Source organism: Spermophilus citellus (genome assembly GCF_964194105.1).
Source record: "Spermophilus citellus genome assembly, chromosome: 4".
NCBI classification, from domain to species: domain Eukaryota; kingdom Metazoa; phylum Chordata; class Mammalia; order Rodentia; family Sciuridae; genus Spermophilus; species Spermophilus citellus.
The window spans coordinates 202,055,759-202,072,671 of NC_138185.1; the positions used below are offsets into that span (position 1 = coordinate 202,055,759).

Here is a 16,913-nt window from a genome sequence, read left to right on the forward strand (position 1 = left end):
CTGAAACCTGTGGGACGAGGTGGCTGGTATTGGGTTCCCTTAAAGGTTTTGAATTAGGAAAAAAGAACAGGCAAGGCTTGAAGGCCTCAGCTCTGTTCTAGAGAAGTATATATAATTAAAAGGCACCAAGGGAGCTGCCTCTCACTCAGGCATTCCTAAGCTGGTCTCCTTTTAGATGACACCTTTTTATCAGCACAGAGGGACATCTGGAAAAAGCAGTGCTAGCAAACTCCCTGCTGCTGCCATTGCTGGTGGAGATGGCATCCTGGGCTCTACTCTTCGTGTCTTGTCTCCCTCTTGCATAGAAAGGTGACCATCAGGTGCTGGTTTGAAGTGCAGAAAGATGGAGTTTGCCAGTCTATGGCAGCTTCTACTAATGGAACAGTTGGTACACCAGACCCTCCACTAAGCAGTTGCCTTGCATTAGCTTATTTAACCCCCATAAAGTCCTGAGAAGTAGATAGTCATTTATTAAAATTTAAATCTTGGGTTTCTGGTGTATGAATATATTTGCTATAGTTAGAGCCCTGATTTCTAAGTAACAGCCAAAATCTAAACAGCTGACACTGAATTGTTTTGATTTGGAACAAGGACCATGACTTTTTTTTTTTTCATTGTGTCCAGAGAAGCTGCTGCATTTCTGGTATATTAGGTATCCCTACCAGAGTGAGAAATTCCAGGCCACACTAGGACCCTCAAGAGAGGAAGAGGAAGAAATCATCCTTGTTAAAAGTATTTTAAGAGGTAGGGGGCGTTGTGGGGATTGGAAGGACTGTAGAATGAGACACTATTACCCTATATACACGTATCATTACACTATTGGAGTGACTGCCATGTATAGCCAGAGGAATGAGGAGTTGTGCTCCATTTACATTCAATATGTTAAAATGCATTCTACTGTAAAATAAATACATCAAGACCTCAAAAATATATATTTTAAGGGGCTGGGGATATAGCTCAGTTGGTATTTTGTCTGCTTTGCATGCACAAGGCCCTGAGATCAATCCCCAGTACCACATGAAAATAAACAAAAAAAAAGGTATTGTATCCATCTATAACTAAAAATATTTTTTAAAAAGTATTTTAAGCCAGGGGTGATAGTGCGCACTGTAATCCCAGTGGCTCGGGAGGCTGAGGCAGGAGGATCGTGTTCAAAGCTAGCCTCAGCAGCTTATGCCCTGTTTCTAAATAAAATGCAAGGACTGGGGATGTGGCTCAGTGGTTAAATGCCCGAGTTCAATCCCCGGTACCAAAAAAAAGTATTTTAAAATGCCTGGTACCATTAGATGAGTTTACCAGAGAGTGTGCCAAGTGCTGGGAACACATTCTACTGTGGGTCAGACTGCCACACTACAGTTTTAACTACCTGAACTTGAAGCTACTTTCCCAGACAAGCCTGTCCTGGCATCTATTTTTGCCTTTTTTATTAGGTGGCAACAAGACCTGCAGGCTAATCCTACGTGACTTGGCTAAAACTTTGTAATTAAAGTAGAAAATCAGAGTTCTGATCTGGATCATCTAGACACCCAAAAGCTATTCTCAGCTCAAATTACTCAGATGAGTGCTGGACTGAACTTATTCACATGTAATTCGACATTACATTTGCCTCCTAGGGCACCCAAAGAGAGGCCATTTGATTAAAAAAAAAAAAATCAAACAAACTTGGGCTCCAGCTTGAGTCAAATCAATGGGCTCCTCCTAACAAACCATTAACAAAAAACTGGGGCCCTTTCAAAAGCCTAGCTAGAAAATTACCAGTTCCAGAATACTTACAGGAAAATGGGGGAGAGATCACAACAGACTCAGTAACAATTCTCACCCCTAGTACTGAAGGCTCTTCAATTCTTACCACTGTTACCTTGTGCATCAGTTGGCCAATTGAGCCTTAAAGGCAGGGCGTCACACTAATGCCAGCAGCTCGGGAGGCTGAGGCAGGAGGATCACGGCGAGTTCAAAGCCAGCCTCAGCAAGTGAGGCCCTGTCTCTAAGTAAAATACAAAATAAGGCTGGGGATGTGGCTCAGTGGCCTAGTGCCTCTGAGTTAAATTCCTGATACCCCCCAAAAAAATAAATAAAAAAAGAACAATGCCACTAATAATAAAACCATGGACTTGTTTTGAACAGCAAATGTTTCACTTCCTAACCCATTGGGCAAATCATCTTGCCTGTGAAATGGGTATAAGCACCTTATGAATGCTTCAGGATGATCGATGTAGAAGTACTGATAACTGGTGGCATTTAGCTTAAACCTGAAATATTTCAAAATGCTAGTTTAGACCAAATTGCAAATACTAGGCCAACAGTCCTCCAAGACTAAAAACCACCTGGGGGAACCTGTTGAATATAGAAAAGCAGACGCCACCTAGAAATTCTTTAGCAGATAAGGGGTATGACCCATGAACTTGCATTTTTTTTAAAAAAGAGGGAATTTTTAATATTTATTTTTTAGTTTTCGGTGGACACAATATCTTTGTTTGTATGTGGTGCTGAGGATCGAACGCATGCCAGGCGAGCGCGCTACCGCTTGAGCCACATCCCCAGCCCCATGAACTTGCATTTTAATATCCCAGGAGATCCTGATTTCTGATGCATTCTTTTGAAGTACCTCAACATGTGAGGAAAATCTAGATGTAAGCAAAGGTGCCCATCAGGGACCTTTGTGAATAGTGGAGCAAAAGACCTGAAATATCCTATCTTCTAGGAGAGGGAAGTCAGCAGCTCTGACGGTTTTTACTGTTGGTTGTTTTATTGTTGTTTAGAGTAGTAGGGATTGAAGCCAGGGATACTCTACCACTGAGCTACATCCCCAGCTCTTTTGGAGACAGGGTCTCACTAAATTGCCCAGGCTGGCCTTGAACTTGAAATCCTCCTGCCTCAACTTCACACGTACCTAGGATTACAGGTGTGTGCCACTGCACCTGGCTCTGTTGGTTGTTTTAGACCCTAGTAAGAATTCAGTTTGATCAATCTTGTCTAGCCTGGGTCCTTTTTGAGGCAAACCCAAGGGGAAAAGATTTGGCAAACCATCTAGGCATCTGGGGCAGCAGTTAAGTAGATGGTATTCATGCTGGATGTTTGACCATGGATGAGCCCCAGTGTCGGGGACTGGAAGAACTGCTGGTCAAGTCGGTGAGGTTTTCTGGTTTCTGGGCCTCCTCCTGGCCCTGATAGAAACTATTCCTAAATTCTCTCTTTACCAGTTTCAATGATCCCTTCATCGGTGCTTCTCCTACCACACAGGTGTTCCTTCAGCCTACAGCCACCTGCGCAGAGTCTCTTTCTTCTTTGCATAGCTTGAATAAACTATTGCATGGCTGACCTACTCCCCAGCCCCTCAAGGCTTCTCTCCTTGTTCCACCCCACTTTTGTTTATCTTCTCTCACTTATGGCCTAACATAGCAACAGTTGTCACTCGAATAGTAGATTTTAAGTGGGGCTACCTAAATCCAATTTGAGTAATAGTCAACTACTAGGTATTAATTAAAACTAGTGTGTTTAAGTGCCAAGATAAATTCTATTAGAAAGGAGGTGTCTACACAGTTCCTGACAGACTCTGGGATGTCTCCACCTTGTTCTTTTATTTTATTTTTTTTTTAAGAGAGAGGGAGAGAGAGAATTTTAACATTTTTTTTTTCAGTTTTTGGCGGACACAACATCTTTGTTGGTATGTGGTGCTGAGGATCGAACCCGGGCTGCATGCATGCCAGGCGAGCGCGCTACTGCTTGAGCCACATCCCCAGCCCTCCACCTTGTTCTTTAAAAAATAAAATAAAATTTTCTGCCAAGAAAATTAAAACAAGCTAAGCACAGTGGCACACAGCAAGACCCTATCAAAAAAAAAAAAAAAAAAAAGTAAAACATACTTGCATTAGTCTTATGGAACTTGACTCCCATGCGGTGACTGGAAATACTGCCTTCTCTGACCTTCTAATATTCTAGATGCACCAGAGTATTTTTAGGTTGTAGTTCAAGATCAGATTAATAAACTTAACTCGGAATAAGATGGTCACTGGAAATACCTGGTTCCCTGAGCATCTCCAAGTGGTAGTTCTGGACGTGCCTTCCTTGACTGTACCTCCTGACATCTCTCTCTACTTCCCCAAATGTCAGGGGTAACAGTGGAATATCTGGTAAATATACCAACTAAGGCAGCAAACACCTCTCATTTTCAAGTGTATTCCTTTGGGTAACTTTGGTGGGATCCCCCTCCCACCGCAGCTAATTACTTGAAGAAGCAGGACAACTTCCCCACGGCGTAAATGCAGTTTACCTGTGTGACCAAAGTGGAGAGGGAATGTGCCTCTGAGGTCTAGCCAGCTCCTGGTCAGTCTCGTTCACAGCCCTTTGCAAGCGTGGGCCAGATAACAATGTCTCCAGTCTAGCTCTGCATCCTCGGCACTGCGCCTGCCCAGTAAAGAAGCTGGCTGTGGCTGGGGAATTACAAACACCACCCCCATGGGAGGTTGGCTTGGGCTATAAGCTCGGTTTCTTTACAGCCCTTTTCTATGCTCAGTCCACAGATCATTTCATCAGACAGAATTTGAAAATAAAGTGCTTTATTGCTGAGAATCCCAGAAAGCCAGCCTCAGGGCAGCTGTCTAGGGGTGGAGGCTTAAGTCTCCCACCTCTTGTGAACAGGGAGAGTTGGAACTCACGGAAGTGTGGTTTGGGGAAGAAGGGGAGACTGGGAAGAGGCATGAGGTGTGCTGAGACCTTAGGCACATCTCCTCCCAACTCTGAACTCAGTGCATTCAGTGACATTGCCAGGAACTTCAAACGGGCCATTGGTGGGAGTGTTTACACCACAGAAATTACCCAAGTGCTACCAATCAGGGCTCTTTCCCTGCCAGATTGCTCATTCATAATCACTCCAGGCACATGGCACCCTCCTGGACCCATCTCAAGTTCTGAGAGGGAGAAAAACCAGTAGCCAGGCTGGGACAGTTCCTCCCAGCAAGCAGGTGGGACTGAGGGCCAGGACACATGGTATGCACACATTTCCATCACACTCCCAGGTGCCCTGAAGCCTGGGCTCCTTCCCTGCACCCTGGGTCCTAGATCCCTTCAACCTTCTCCTCAAACCCCCCAGACACCTAGGTCCCTGCCTTGGAGTCACAAGCAGAAGGCCTGTGGCACCAGACTGGCCTTACAGGATGACCACTAGCACTCACCCGGTCTGGGAAGGGGTGGGGTGAGGGGCCTGAAAGGGACTTTTTGCAGCTCAGCAGCCCCCAGCTGCACCCTGCAGCATCTGTCCGGCAGCCCCTCATCAGTACTCCTTGGCCTCCTGCAACTGGGCCAGATACTCCTCCTCAGGGGGGTTGTCCGCACAGGCCCGGCCATTGTTGGGGGGCCGCACAGCATGGTAACGGCTCCAGTCCCCCTTACACAGGATCCAGGGCAGCTTGTCCACCTTGAAGTGCAGCTCAGGTGAGAAGTCCGTGCTGACAAGGTCCGGAGCCCCGGCGCCTTTGCCACGGGTCAGCAGCCGGCTGCCCTCGTCGTAGCAGCAGTGCTGGGCGGCCAGCGTGCTGCTGCCCCCCGACAGCAGGGAGCGTAGGCAGAAACGCGCCGTGGGCTGGTAGACATCCAGGCGCTCGTGTGGGCCACTGGCATCCCTCCACCGGAAGCTGCGGCCCTGGTGCTCGTCCTGCAGGCTCACGGCACTATCCACGGCCTCCAGCGGGTATGCACACGGGCAGCTAGGCAGGTCCCGCAGCACCTGGCTCACATACTTGTCTAGGAACTCGCTCTTGCAGTTCAGCCACTTCTCACAGCTGTCCACATCTGCAGAGGGCAAAGAGGGGCAGGAGGTCAGCTGGTCAGAGGGTTGACCATCCGATGGTGGAGTGAGGGCTGATCAAAAGTCCAGGCCCCAGCTGGCACAAAAGGCAGGGATGGTTTAGGGGAAGAAGTGGAAGGACCCAAACTAGACCTGGGGCAGACAAGGCTACCCCACACCAACTCGAAACATGAAGTTAAGAGGCAGTCGCTCAGAATGCACTGCCTTTCTCAGGCTCTGACTTAGCGAGTCACTTTGCCCTTCTGGGCATCCTAAAGTCCCTTCTGTCTGCGCTGCCCTCCTCCCAGTTCACATGGCCTGTGATTCCAGTCATACAGAATGAGATGCCCCTTCCTCTCTGCTCTGCAGCACTGTGTTCTGCTCATGCTGGTGATGTGTTTCCAACCATGAGACCAGAGCTCTTTGAGGGCAGAAACCAGGCCTTTAGGATTCCTTAGTGGCAGCTCAGTGCCAGATGCAGGATTCAAGCTTCAGGGTGCTGAGCACAGCCTCGTCAGCATGGTGGCCTGTCTTCCTTGTGGGTGCAGGTGAGACTAAGGAGTGTGCTGGAGGAAGCATCATCTACCCCCAGCTTCCCAGAAAGAGTGTTCCTGATGTTGTGGACATGGACCCACCTTCCCAGATGGAGTCTGCCCCAGAACCTCCAAAGAGAGACCAGAAAGAAGTCCGAGGATCCCTGTGCCATCCTGTTGCTAGGAAAGATGTAGGCCCCACCCCACCTGCCATGATCTCTAAGCTCTCTGGCTGTCATTAAGACCTTCTTACCAGCAGGGACATCAGTGTGGGGGACGCCAATGGGCCTGCTTCATAAATGCTGTGGCCCCTTCCTGGGGACACAAACCATCCACTGGAGGATGCACTCATAGCCTCAGTAGATGAAGGCCAGGTTCCTGCCCTGCAGTAATGTGCCACCCTCCCCAGAGAGGTTCTGCACCATCCCCCAGGGGCAAGGCCTAGCACACCACTGACCTGGGCCAAGCAAGTCCGTAGCATTGTGGGCCAGGGGCTGCCGCCCCTCGCTGGGAAAGCCCAAGTTGTCCTTGTTCTCAGCGCCTTTGGGAAAAGAGGAGGCCAGGCTGGTGGCGCCCCCGGGCACCTCTGTGCTCCCGATGGGGAAGCCTAGCCCTCACCAGGCTCTCGGTGCTCACAGAAGCTGGGACAGGCCTGGGACAGGACCACCATATTTGTGAGCTTCCTGCATTCCCAAGACCACCCCCACAACCCCCCACATTCCCAGGTGACAAGACCCGTAGTCTAAGCCATACCAGCCACTCCTATGCAGGGGCTGGGGCCAGTCTCACCAGGGCAGGGGGGCAAATCACAGGTACGGGTCTGGGTGGCAGTGCAGGCATAGCCACAGGCCCGAGTCCTCTGCTGGCTGCCGCTGCTGCAGTTCCCAGTGCAGGGAGACCAGGGGCTCCACTCCTCCTGAAGCTCGTAGTCTGGGTCAAGGCAGGGAGAGGGTGAGTGCACACAGCCTGCAGAGGGCCCTGGTGCAAATCAGCAGTGGGCTGGCCTTCCTCAGCTGGATAAGCCTGTGCCAGAGCACCCGGCCTAGTGGATGGAATGTGGGCTTGCCCACTCCCTCCGCTGGGAACCCTTGTACAGTGAACAACCTGTAAAAATCTATCAGGTGGCCCTAGGGGGACAGTACAGACCCCTGCCATTCCCTCTGTGCCAACACAGAAATGAATAAGAAAATATCCCTGGGGCTGGAAGCCACCTGACCACTATGTGCATGACCTCAGGAAAGTTCTACACCTCTGAGCTAGAAGGGTTTTTTGTTTGTTTGTTTTTTGGTACCAGGGATTGAATCCAGGGGCACCTAACCACTGAGCCACATCCTCAGCCCTATTTGTATTTTATTTTTGAGACAGGGTCTTGCTAAGTTGCTGAGTCTGGCCTGGAACTTGGAATCCTCCTGTCTCAGCCTCACAAGTCACTAGGATTACAGGAGTGTGCCACCATATCCAGCTGAACTAGTTTTTATGTCAATCAAAACCAAGGGTTATAATACTTCCTTGGCACTGTGGTTATTAAAGATATCCCTGCTGCATGTTAGGACCCACACGGGGTCTGAAGGAGCTCAGTCACAATAGCTGGGCCTGAGACCTGGGGCTGTCTCTAGGACCTAAAAGGACTAGCACGGCTGGTTCTCTAATGGCTTCCTGGGCAGCCCGAACAGCCTGGCACCAAGAGTCTGAGGAAAATGAATGTCATAAAAACAAAAGCCATGAAAACTGTTACCTTACAATATTTTGAAAAATTGAGAAAAGCCTGTCATGACTTAGTCCCAGTCACTGGCACCTTGGTCCAATGACAAGGCCTCCCGGGACTCTAGGGGAAACTGCTGAGACTGTGCATAAAACACATCTGCCCCCAGTGGAAACCAGAACCACAATATTCAAAAATAAAAATTGTTTTAATGGGCTGAGCACATGCCTGTAATCCCAGAGGCTCAGGAGGCTGAGACAGGAGGATTGAGAGTTCAAAGTCAGCCTCAGCAAAAGAGAGGTGCTAAGCAACTCAGTGAGACCCTGACTCTAAATAAACTACAAAATAGGGCTGGGGATGTGGCTCGGTGGTCAAGTTCCCCTGAGTTCAATCCTCAGTAATGCCCCAGTACCAAAAAATATTTATCATGGGAGGCTAAAAGTGTTAGGAATCTCTTGTATTTTTGTAATAAAAAGAGCCAGGGCATCGTTCACTATATGCTGGTGCTTTATGTACATTAGCTCGTTTAACACTCTTTCCAATCATCCCTACGTAGTAAAGCCTACATGGCTCTCCATTTCATAGGGGAGGGAACTCAGGCACAGTGAGCCTAAGTAACTTGCCCAAGGTGGGTCATTCAGCAGAGCCAGGATTCAAACCCACACTGGAAATAAAGTTGACAGTGAGTGGTGAGGTTTATATTTCTCACTTGGTTGGAAACCAATGGATCCGAGTACACACGTTAACAAATGTCTTTCTCCTCGGGCCGTTGAGAGGGGTGAATGTTGGGAAAACCACAACAACTTCCCAGGCTGTGGGTAACAGCACTTTTGAGAAGATGATGGTGTTTGTACAGGGCCTAAGCTGCTGGCCTCCCAGCTCCTCCTGCCTGGAGGACCCAGGCCCTCTCCCCGACCCCCACCCCGATCTCTGAGAGGCGGCAGCCTAGGGATGCCAAGCCGGCAGTGCTCACCATAGCTGTCGAGCTCCCTGAAGGACCAGCCATCTGTGGCCCCACCAGACCAAGGCACCTCGTCCTCGTCGGCATCCTCCTGGTCCCCACCCTCACTGTACTCAGAAAGGTAATCCTCCTCTTCCTCTCCCACCTCCTTCTCTTCCCCTGGGGCTCTGTCCCTGAAGCCAGTGTCCCCTTCCTCATCTTCCAGGTAGCTCCAGAAGAGGGGCCAGAAGAGCTCTTTGGTGGGCATCTGGCTGGGGGCATCCTGGGGCCAGCGATGACTGGGCTCGGCCAGCAAGTCCATCTCCACCTCAGCCTGGGGGTCCTTTACCACCTCGATGGTCACCTGCAGGCAGACAAAGCACCGAGAGAAAGGGCTCAGAGGAGGACTCCAAGGAAAGGGGAGGTGACAGGGCCAGCCCCAGAGGCCAGAAGCCCAACCTTGCTTCCAAACCAGCTCTCTTCTCCCTCTGACCATGGCCTCTCGGGAACATGGGGAACAGCCCAGGACACGCTGTGCAGACACGCTGTGCGTCAGAACCACCTGGAGGTTCCGGACTCCCAGAGCCCACATATGGATGTAACTGCTCTGGGGTGAGGACAGGCACGGCAGTTCTGGCAAGTGCCAGGGCTGAGACCAACTAGTTTAAGAGAAGCTGGCTCTGAATTCTGGCTCTGCTGCAAGCAGGCTGCCTGGCCTCAGGGACTGAGAACAGCATGGGGGCTTCCAAGTCCTCAGGGCAGGGTCAGAAAGTGAGAGCGCTGGCTTCAGATCCCCAAGGGCTGCCCTCAGGAGGAGCTCTCACCACACTGTGCATGGGAGAGAAGTAAAACTCACTCCTGCGAAACTGAACTTGAAAACATTAGTTTGGGCTACTGCGAAGTAAAAGGAGGTCACTGAACAAAACCTGTGGGGAAAAAACAGCACAGTATAAGAAGAAAATGAGCCCATCCCGGTGGCCCATGCCTATCATCCCAGGGGTTCGGGAGGCTGAGGCAGGAGGATCGCGAGTTCAAAGCCAGCTTCAGCAACTCAGCGAGACCCTGTCTCTAAATAAAATATAAAAAAGGGCTGGAGATGTGGCTCAGTGGTTGAGCACCCCTGAGTTCAATCCCCATCTCCACTACCAAAAAATAAATAAATAAATAAGCACTTTAAAACGATTTTAGGGGCTGGGGATGTGGCTCAAGCGGCAGCGCGCTCGCCTGGCATGCGTGCAGCCCGGGTTCGATCCTCAGCACCACATGCAAATAAAAAAAAGATGTTGTGTCTGCCGAAAACCAGAAAATAAAAAAATATTAAAATTCTCTCTCTCTCTCTCTCTCTCTCTCTTTAAAAAAAAAAAAACGATTTTAGAATGCGATGTTCTACACTTTAGTGGTCTGTCCCCTAAACTCTTTTGGTGAAAGTGTTTTGCAGATTGTGGCTGATATTAAAAACATGCAGAATTATGATCCTCAAAGATTCAGGACAGGCTGAGACAGTGGAATACGTAGCCGGAATTCTGCCAGCCTCGCCGGTTTCCTCTCCTAGAACACCCTCTGGTGGCAGTCCCCATGATGCCAGTCACCCAACTCTGTATTGCAGGGGCCTCCAGGAAGGCCCTGGAGGAAGAGGCTGGGACTGGCTGGGGAGCAGACCTCCACGCCCTTTCCAAGAAGCCTCCCCCACATCCCCAGAACATCCTGCAGTGGACAAAGCATTTCCCACTCATTCAGACATTACCAGGACAGTGCTATCTGTCCCTTGCTATGGCACAGGGGACAAGAGTCTGAGAGCCAAAAGACTTGCCCAAAGTCCACAGAAAGGGGCAGGCACTCTCCCCACACCCCAAGGGGAGGGCTTGGGCATGCGCCTCTGTCTCCACACAGGAACCCCCTCCCCTATGCACTGCAGGGTGGGGCGAGCCGCCAGCCCAGCTCCTCTCCAAGTGTCCACTGGCCAATGGCCCTTCTGCGGCTCTTACCTGGATGTTGGGGTTCCGGGTGCCCAGGTCTGTGTTGGCCATTCCTGGCAGTTTCTGCAGCTCCATTAGCAAGGGACTGTCCTCCAGGGTCTTGGGAGAGGTGGCCTTGCCTGGGGTCCAGGCTGTTGGCTCCGGGAGAGTCTGGCACCTGTGCTGGCATGGCCCTGCCTGCAGGTGGGTTCCAGGGAGCCGTGGTATCTCCTCTTCTCCAGGAGAGTTGAGATCTGGGGAAGCGGAGGCCTAGGGAGAGACGGGAGGTGGAGTGACTGAGGTCAGGGTGCACCCCACATGGACCCAGAACATGCCAGTCAGGGGGATTCGGGAGCTCCAGGCTCTGACCACACCACCCGCTCACCCTGGGACTTAACTCCGTCTGGAGTGCACATATGGAAAGTGGATCTAACCACTGCCTGCTTTAATGGTCCCAGCAGACAAATGAGGTGCAGCAGGTTGGACCGCGGATTGTGTCCACAAAACACTTTGACAACTGATGCCAACTTGAGGCGGGAAAGGAGCATCAGCATGGTCCCACCTCCTTGTTTTGCAGGTGAAAATGAATAGTAAAGAGCTAAGCTAGGGGGTCCAAACTGCTGTCTGCAGACCACTCCCCTTCAAATCCTCGCCACCCCATTCCTGCCTCAGGCTCTCAGAAGTCAGAGCAGGAAGGCCTCCAGAGATGGGCTCTCTGGCCACTGGCTCCTGCCAGAGCTGGCCACAGGACGGCTGCATTCCTCCGCATCTCCAACCACAGTGACCTCCCTCCTCCTGCCCCTTGTCCTACTCCAGGATGCTCGCATGGCTTCCGTAGGCCAGGCCACACACTCTGTGACACTGCAGGTGGGAGGCTGAGCGCACCCCTGCCCACCCAGGGGCCTCGTCAGCCAGCTCCTTGCTCTCACTGACTCTTCTCTCAAAAGGCTGGAAAAATAGATTCTGACCTTGTCTTTCCGCTGCTGACCTCCCCTTTGGGGACTCCAGTCACCTGGCTGCAAGGCTCCTATATAGAACACCTGTCTCAGAGTAGCCACAGGCCCTCGTGCCTGGGCCTGAAGGCTCTCGCTGAGTCAAGGTACTGGTCTAGCCAGCATGGATGGAGGAGTGGGGTGGGGAGGGAGAGTGATGGAACAGCTGGACCCTCTGCTGACCAATTCTGGAGGCCATCCCCAAGTGTGGCCCTCCTGGCTGCTCTCACCCACAATTCCACCAAAGCCCTACCTGTCCCTGGGACTTTGCTCAGTGGTTCTACCTTCTGCAGTGTCTAGGGCCAGAGATGGTGGTCTCAGGGCTTAGGAACTCGGGGACAGCAGCCTTTCTGACTGTTCCGGAGATCCTCACCACAGGCAGGCAGTGGCAAAGCAGTGGTTCTCATCTGGGCACAGCAAGCAACGTCATAAGACGTGTGTGGATGTCACAACAGGAGAGGGGTTCTACTAGCACCTGTGGGCAGAGGCCAGGGACACTACCATAGATGCTACAACTCACAGGACAGCCCACGCCAAGAATTCTCCAGCCTGGAAGAAGTTAATAGTGCTGTCACTAAGAAACCCTGCTCCGGAGTCAACTGCCTTCATCTGAGTTCTGACCTGTGGGGCCCTAGCCGGGGACATAACCTTTGTGAGCTGAACCTAGCCCCTGCTATCTGGTAGATATCCAGGCTGGTCATTTCCACCCCTCTCTACTCCCTCCCCTCCTTGTTCCCCAGCTGGACCAAAGGATGAGCAGAGGTTAGAGAAGCCCTTGTTCACAAGTCCAAGCCTCCCCTGCTGCCCTTCCTCCCTGGATCTGCTCCTAGCGCCTCCTGCTCTGTAGAGAAGCCCTCAGGAAGTGGCAAGGGACAGGGGACCATCCCATCTTGAAGTGGTTCCCTGAGACAAGGATTCAAATGCAGGTGTTCACCAGCAGGGGAGGGTCACAGCTAATAAAGTTTGTCTATGAAGCTAGCAAACATGGTGGGCAGCTGGAGTTCAAGCCTTCTGGGCGCCTCTCTGAGCCATGGTATGGTTGTGCCCCAGAGGGGAGGGAGTTGGGGTACTGATCCACCAACTCCGCTTGTGAAGGATGTGGGGTGGGGGAGAGGATTTGCTTCACAGGCAGCTCAGGCTGGCCATGGGCCAGCAGGGCATGGACAGCTCTGAGCAGACCTATGCCAGTAAAAGCCCTCAGCAAGTGAACACTGGCAACAGGAAGTGAGGCCTGGGATGATGAGAGCAGAGCACCCGAGAGCCGACCCTTAACCAGGCCCCAGGCCTGGGCTGGGCTCCCCATCTGTCACTTCCTCCAACTATAATGCACATTCTGCACAGGCAGGAAGTTGTCTGCTTTGCTCACTGTGTTCTCAGCACCTAGTACAGTGCCTGGTATGTTATAGCTCAAAAAAAAAAAAATAAACAAACTGTGAGTACATGAACAGACACCAACCCTACAGGGAGAGTGTCTTCAGGTTACAGCTGTGAAAGCTCTGGGAAGGTGAGGGACTTAGGTAAGGTTACAATAACAGAGCTGGGATTCAAACTCAGTTTTGCCTGTTCTCATCCCCCCTGCACGCTACACACACATGCACTCATAATGCAACCCTCATGCGGGACCTCCCTCTGCATTCACAGGCCTTTCCTCCCTCCCTCCCTCCTTCCCTCTTTCCTTCCTTTCTGCCTCAGGCTCCCAAGTTACTAGGATTACAGGCGATGGGGTGTGTCCCCACGACTTCACGGGCCTTTCACTTTTTTCCTCTGGTTTGGCAGCTGAATGTTGTGGCAACAAATCCATATGGCCTGGGTTCAAGTCCAGCTATAAGTAACCTCGGGCAGGTCACGCGATTCCCTCTGTAAATCAGGGAATTGGCGGTTGCTGAAAGGGTTGCTGAGTTAGAGCAAAGCCTTGCCCATGGTAACAAATGCTACCTAGACAGACAGTTCTCAGAGCAGAGAGAGGAGAGAGAAGGAACCCCTTTCTGGCCTGGCACTGGGTTAGTTCTTTGCATTTTATTCAGGTCAGAAGACACCCCCACACCCTGCCCAGCTGATGCAGAATCTCCCAGCAGCCCAGAGCACACCCTGCTGAGACACGCCACAGGGTACCCCGTGTGGATCTTTATGGTGACAGGCCTGGCTCCCATTGAAGCTTCTCTGTCTTGATGTTTTCATCTGGGAAATTGGGATGATGCTTATGTTGAAATGATGTGACAATAAATGAATGTCATTTTGACTAAGTCTCTGTGAGGCCCAGAGAGAGCTGACACCCTGCTGCTTTGAGATGGGGTGGGTGAGGCTCTTAAGCTTCTCATAAGGACCTCGGGGCTGGTAGGTCCTTCCTGACACCCCACCGGAGTCTCTACAACAGCTGTCTGCATTCCCTCAACAGGACGTTCTAACCAGCACCTTTGATGTAAAATCACAGACTTGTGGAGCATCATCAGAGCTGGACAGGACCGTGGGGATGACTTATCCCCTCTTTAAATGTGAGAAAAGCATTCGAGGTGAGTCACACGTGCATTCCCAACTTGCCAAAACCAGGCCTTCGGGCCCTATGCTCTGTGTCTGTTTTTCCTTCATGGCACTAATTTGCTTTTTAGGTGTTTTTGAGGACTCTGCCAGGCCCTGTCCTGGGACTGAGGATATGAGTTTGGCTCTGAAATAACTCATTCTCTAGGCTGGTCTCCATGGGGGCAGATTTGGCAAACACGCTGAAAATAATTGCAATACAAAGCAATAAGTGCTAAAATAGAAAATATAAGCCAAGTGATCAGAAACAATGCCAATTTAACTAATTTTATCACCACTGTCATCTCCACGCAGGAGGTGGGACTGGCCAGAGGTCTCTGAATTTGTCTGAAGCAGTGGTTCTCGACAATGGGCGGGGGTGCGTATGTCCCTCAGGAAGTCTTTGGCAATGTCTGGCCCTGTAGTAGGGGCCAGGGATGTGGCAAAGCATCCTGCAATGCACAGGACAGCAGCCTCTATGACCAAGAATTATAGTTTCCAGGATGACAGCACAGGCAGGTTTGAGAAATCCTGGAATACAAGGATGTAAATAAGTCTTAGCTGGGCGCAGTGGCGCACGCCTGCAACCACAGCTACTTGGGAGGCTGAGGCAGGAGGATGGCAAGTCTAAGGCCAACCCTAGCAATTTAGCCAGACTGAGTCTCAAAATATAAAAGGGTCAGGGATGTAGCTCAGTGACAGAGCACCCTTGGGTTGGGTTAGGACAATGGTTTGTGATAACTAAGGATCATAGAACACAAACAGTATATCTGTATTAAAGTTTCATAGGGATTGATGGGAACACAGAAAAAAATCAAGAAGTCTCCAAATGGGAACAAACCACTGGTCTACAGACCAGCTTGTCCCTTTCTTTCTCATGGTTCTGGAGGCTGCAGCAGCCGGACAATAGGAGCATGGCGGAGCTCATTCCTCTCGCACGCTCACCACCTCCTGCATCTCTGGGCCCCTCACTGTCCTCATCTTGAAAACGGGGAGAGCACTCTGGTCTCCTTTCAGAACAGCTCAGGTCATGGAAGGACCCAGGACCCAGGACCACCTCCCACTCAGGCCCATTTCTGTATGGAAGTCTCTGTGGGAATATATGTCAGACATCTCTGGGTTGGAAACAGCGGTCTTGACAGACCATTGTTTCTCTCCATGGGCCGATGCCATCTTCCATCTCATTCCTTAGCCCCAAGACCAACCCACAGGTCACCCCAAAGTGCCCACACTGTCTTAGTAAGCACTTAATATAGAAGTCCCTGGCGCACTGGCACGCAGCAAGTTGGAGAACCCCACGACCTATCTCAGCTTGCTTCAATTCACACTTGTAGGGGCTCAAATCCTTGGAGGATTCGAATCAAGAGATTGAACCAAGGGGGTCTCTTGATCCTTTAAACCTCAACAACCGCAGCCCACCGCTCTGCAAAGCAGAGCCCCGAGTTCTTCTCACTCCTGGTGGGACTCCTCTACGAACAAGTGAGCATCAGGACAGAGTGGCTGCGGGTTAGGTTCGCTCAGGGTGAGCAAAATGTGGGCACTGCCGCAGACAGAAATGCAGCCTGGCCATTGCAGAGTATGGGCCCGCTGCACTCTGCACAGAAGTGAACTTTCTCCCCAGGCTGGCCAGCTCTCGGTCACACGCGGGTAATGGGGGCAGCTGAAGTTCAGCGCACCTGGCCATTACCCGGTGCCCGCGGGGCGCCTCTGCCCCTCTCCCCGCGCAGTCAGAGCCCGGGACCCCGCGCCCTGCGCTCACCTCCGCCAGCCGCGCGTGGCTCCCGGGCTGGGGGCCGCGGCTCCGAGGCTTCCTCAGGGGCACCCCTCGGCCCGCGGCCAGCAGCGCCGCCAGCATCACGGCGCCGAGCAGGAGTCCCGCCCGCCGCCCGAGGACTCGACGCATCGTCTCGCTCCGAGGCTGCGCTGCCCCGCGCCGGGCGCGCCTGTTCGCGCCCCGCCTCGCCTGCTCCGGGGCGGCACGGGGGCGCGCGGGCGGCGGCGCGCAGTTTGCACGCCCTCGGGCCCGAGCGCGGGAGTGGGCGCCCGCCCTGCCCTGGGGGTCAGCGCACCGCCGTGTCCCCTGTCCTCGGCGGAGGGGGCCCCTCGGCGCTCGCGGACTCGTCCTGGTGCTGCCGGCGGCCCCCTTTGATCTGGGCGCCTCCCCGCCCTCAGTCCCCGCCGCTGTGGCCATCGCGGCCCCAAGCAAATTCCTGTTCGGGGGAAGTTGCCGCCCGCCGCCACGCGCTCTCCAGCCCCGCGCCGCTCTTCGGGCGGGAAGGGTCGGGCGCCACCTCCCGCCTCCCCGACGGCGCTCCCACGGGGACAGGGACCCGCAGACCTGGCGCGCGCGCTCCACGCCCCTGACCAGTCGGCGAGTGCGGGTCTTCAGGTCGTGGGCAGACGTGATTTGTGCACAGGTTCGCCTGGGACGGGAGCCTGAAGTCCCTCTTGCAAGGCTCTTCCAACTCCGCTGCTTGACGCAGAGCCCCCCCCCC

At 52.4% G+C, this 16,913-nt stretch overlaps 1 protein-coding gene across 1 annotated transcript; it reads right to left on the minus strand.

Moving 5' to 3' along the window:
* Positions 1-4,617: 4,617 nt before the first annotated feature.
* On the minus strand, positions 4,618-16,620 carry ISM2 (isthmin 2). Its single transcript, XM_081292279.1, has 6 exons — positions 16,178-16,620; positions 10,943-11,182; positions 8,991-9,321; positions 7,105-7,245; positions 6,773-6,856; positions 4,618-5,787 (listed from the first exon to the last, which is right to left on the minus strand). Exons 1-6 carry the CDS (start codon positions 16,607-16,609, stop codon positions 5,270-5,272), a joined length of 1,746 nt encoding a protein of 581 aa, XP_081148405.1. The 5' UTR covers positions 16,610-16,620; the 3' UTR covers positions 4,618-5,269.
* Between the last annotated feature and the right edge of the window lie 293 nt (positions 16,621-16,913).

What these genes read in the sequence shown, in the direction of transcription:
- ISM2 (XM_081292279.1), bottom strand. Translation starts at nt 16,609, where the DNA reads ATGGCCACAGCGGCGGGGACTGAGGGCGGGGAGGCGCCCAGATCAAAG. An exon ending in GCCACGCGCGGCTGGCGGAG is followed by an intron (nt 11,183 to 16,177) that starts GTGAGCGCAGGG and finishes GTCTCTCCCTAG; the next exon opens with GCCTCCGCTTCCCCAGATCT. An exon ending in CAGGGAGCTCGACAGCTATG is followed by an intron (nt 7,246 to 8,990) that starts GTGAGCACTGCC and finishes GCCTTGACCCAG; the next exon opens with ACTACGAGCTTCAGGAGGAG.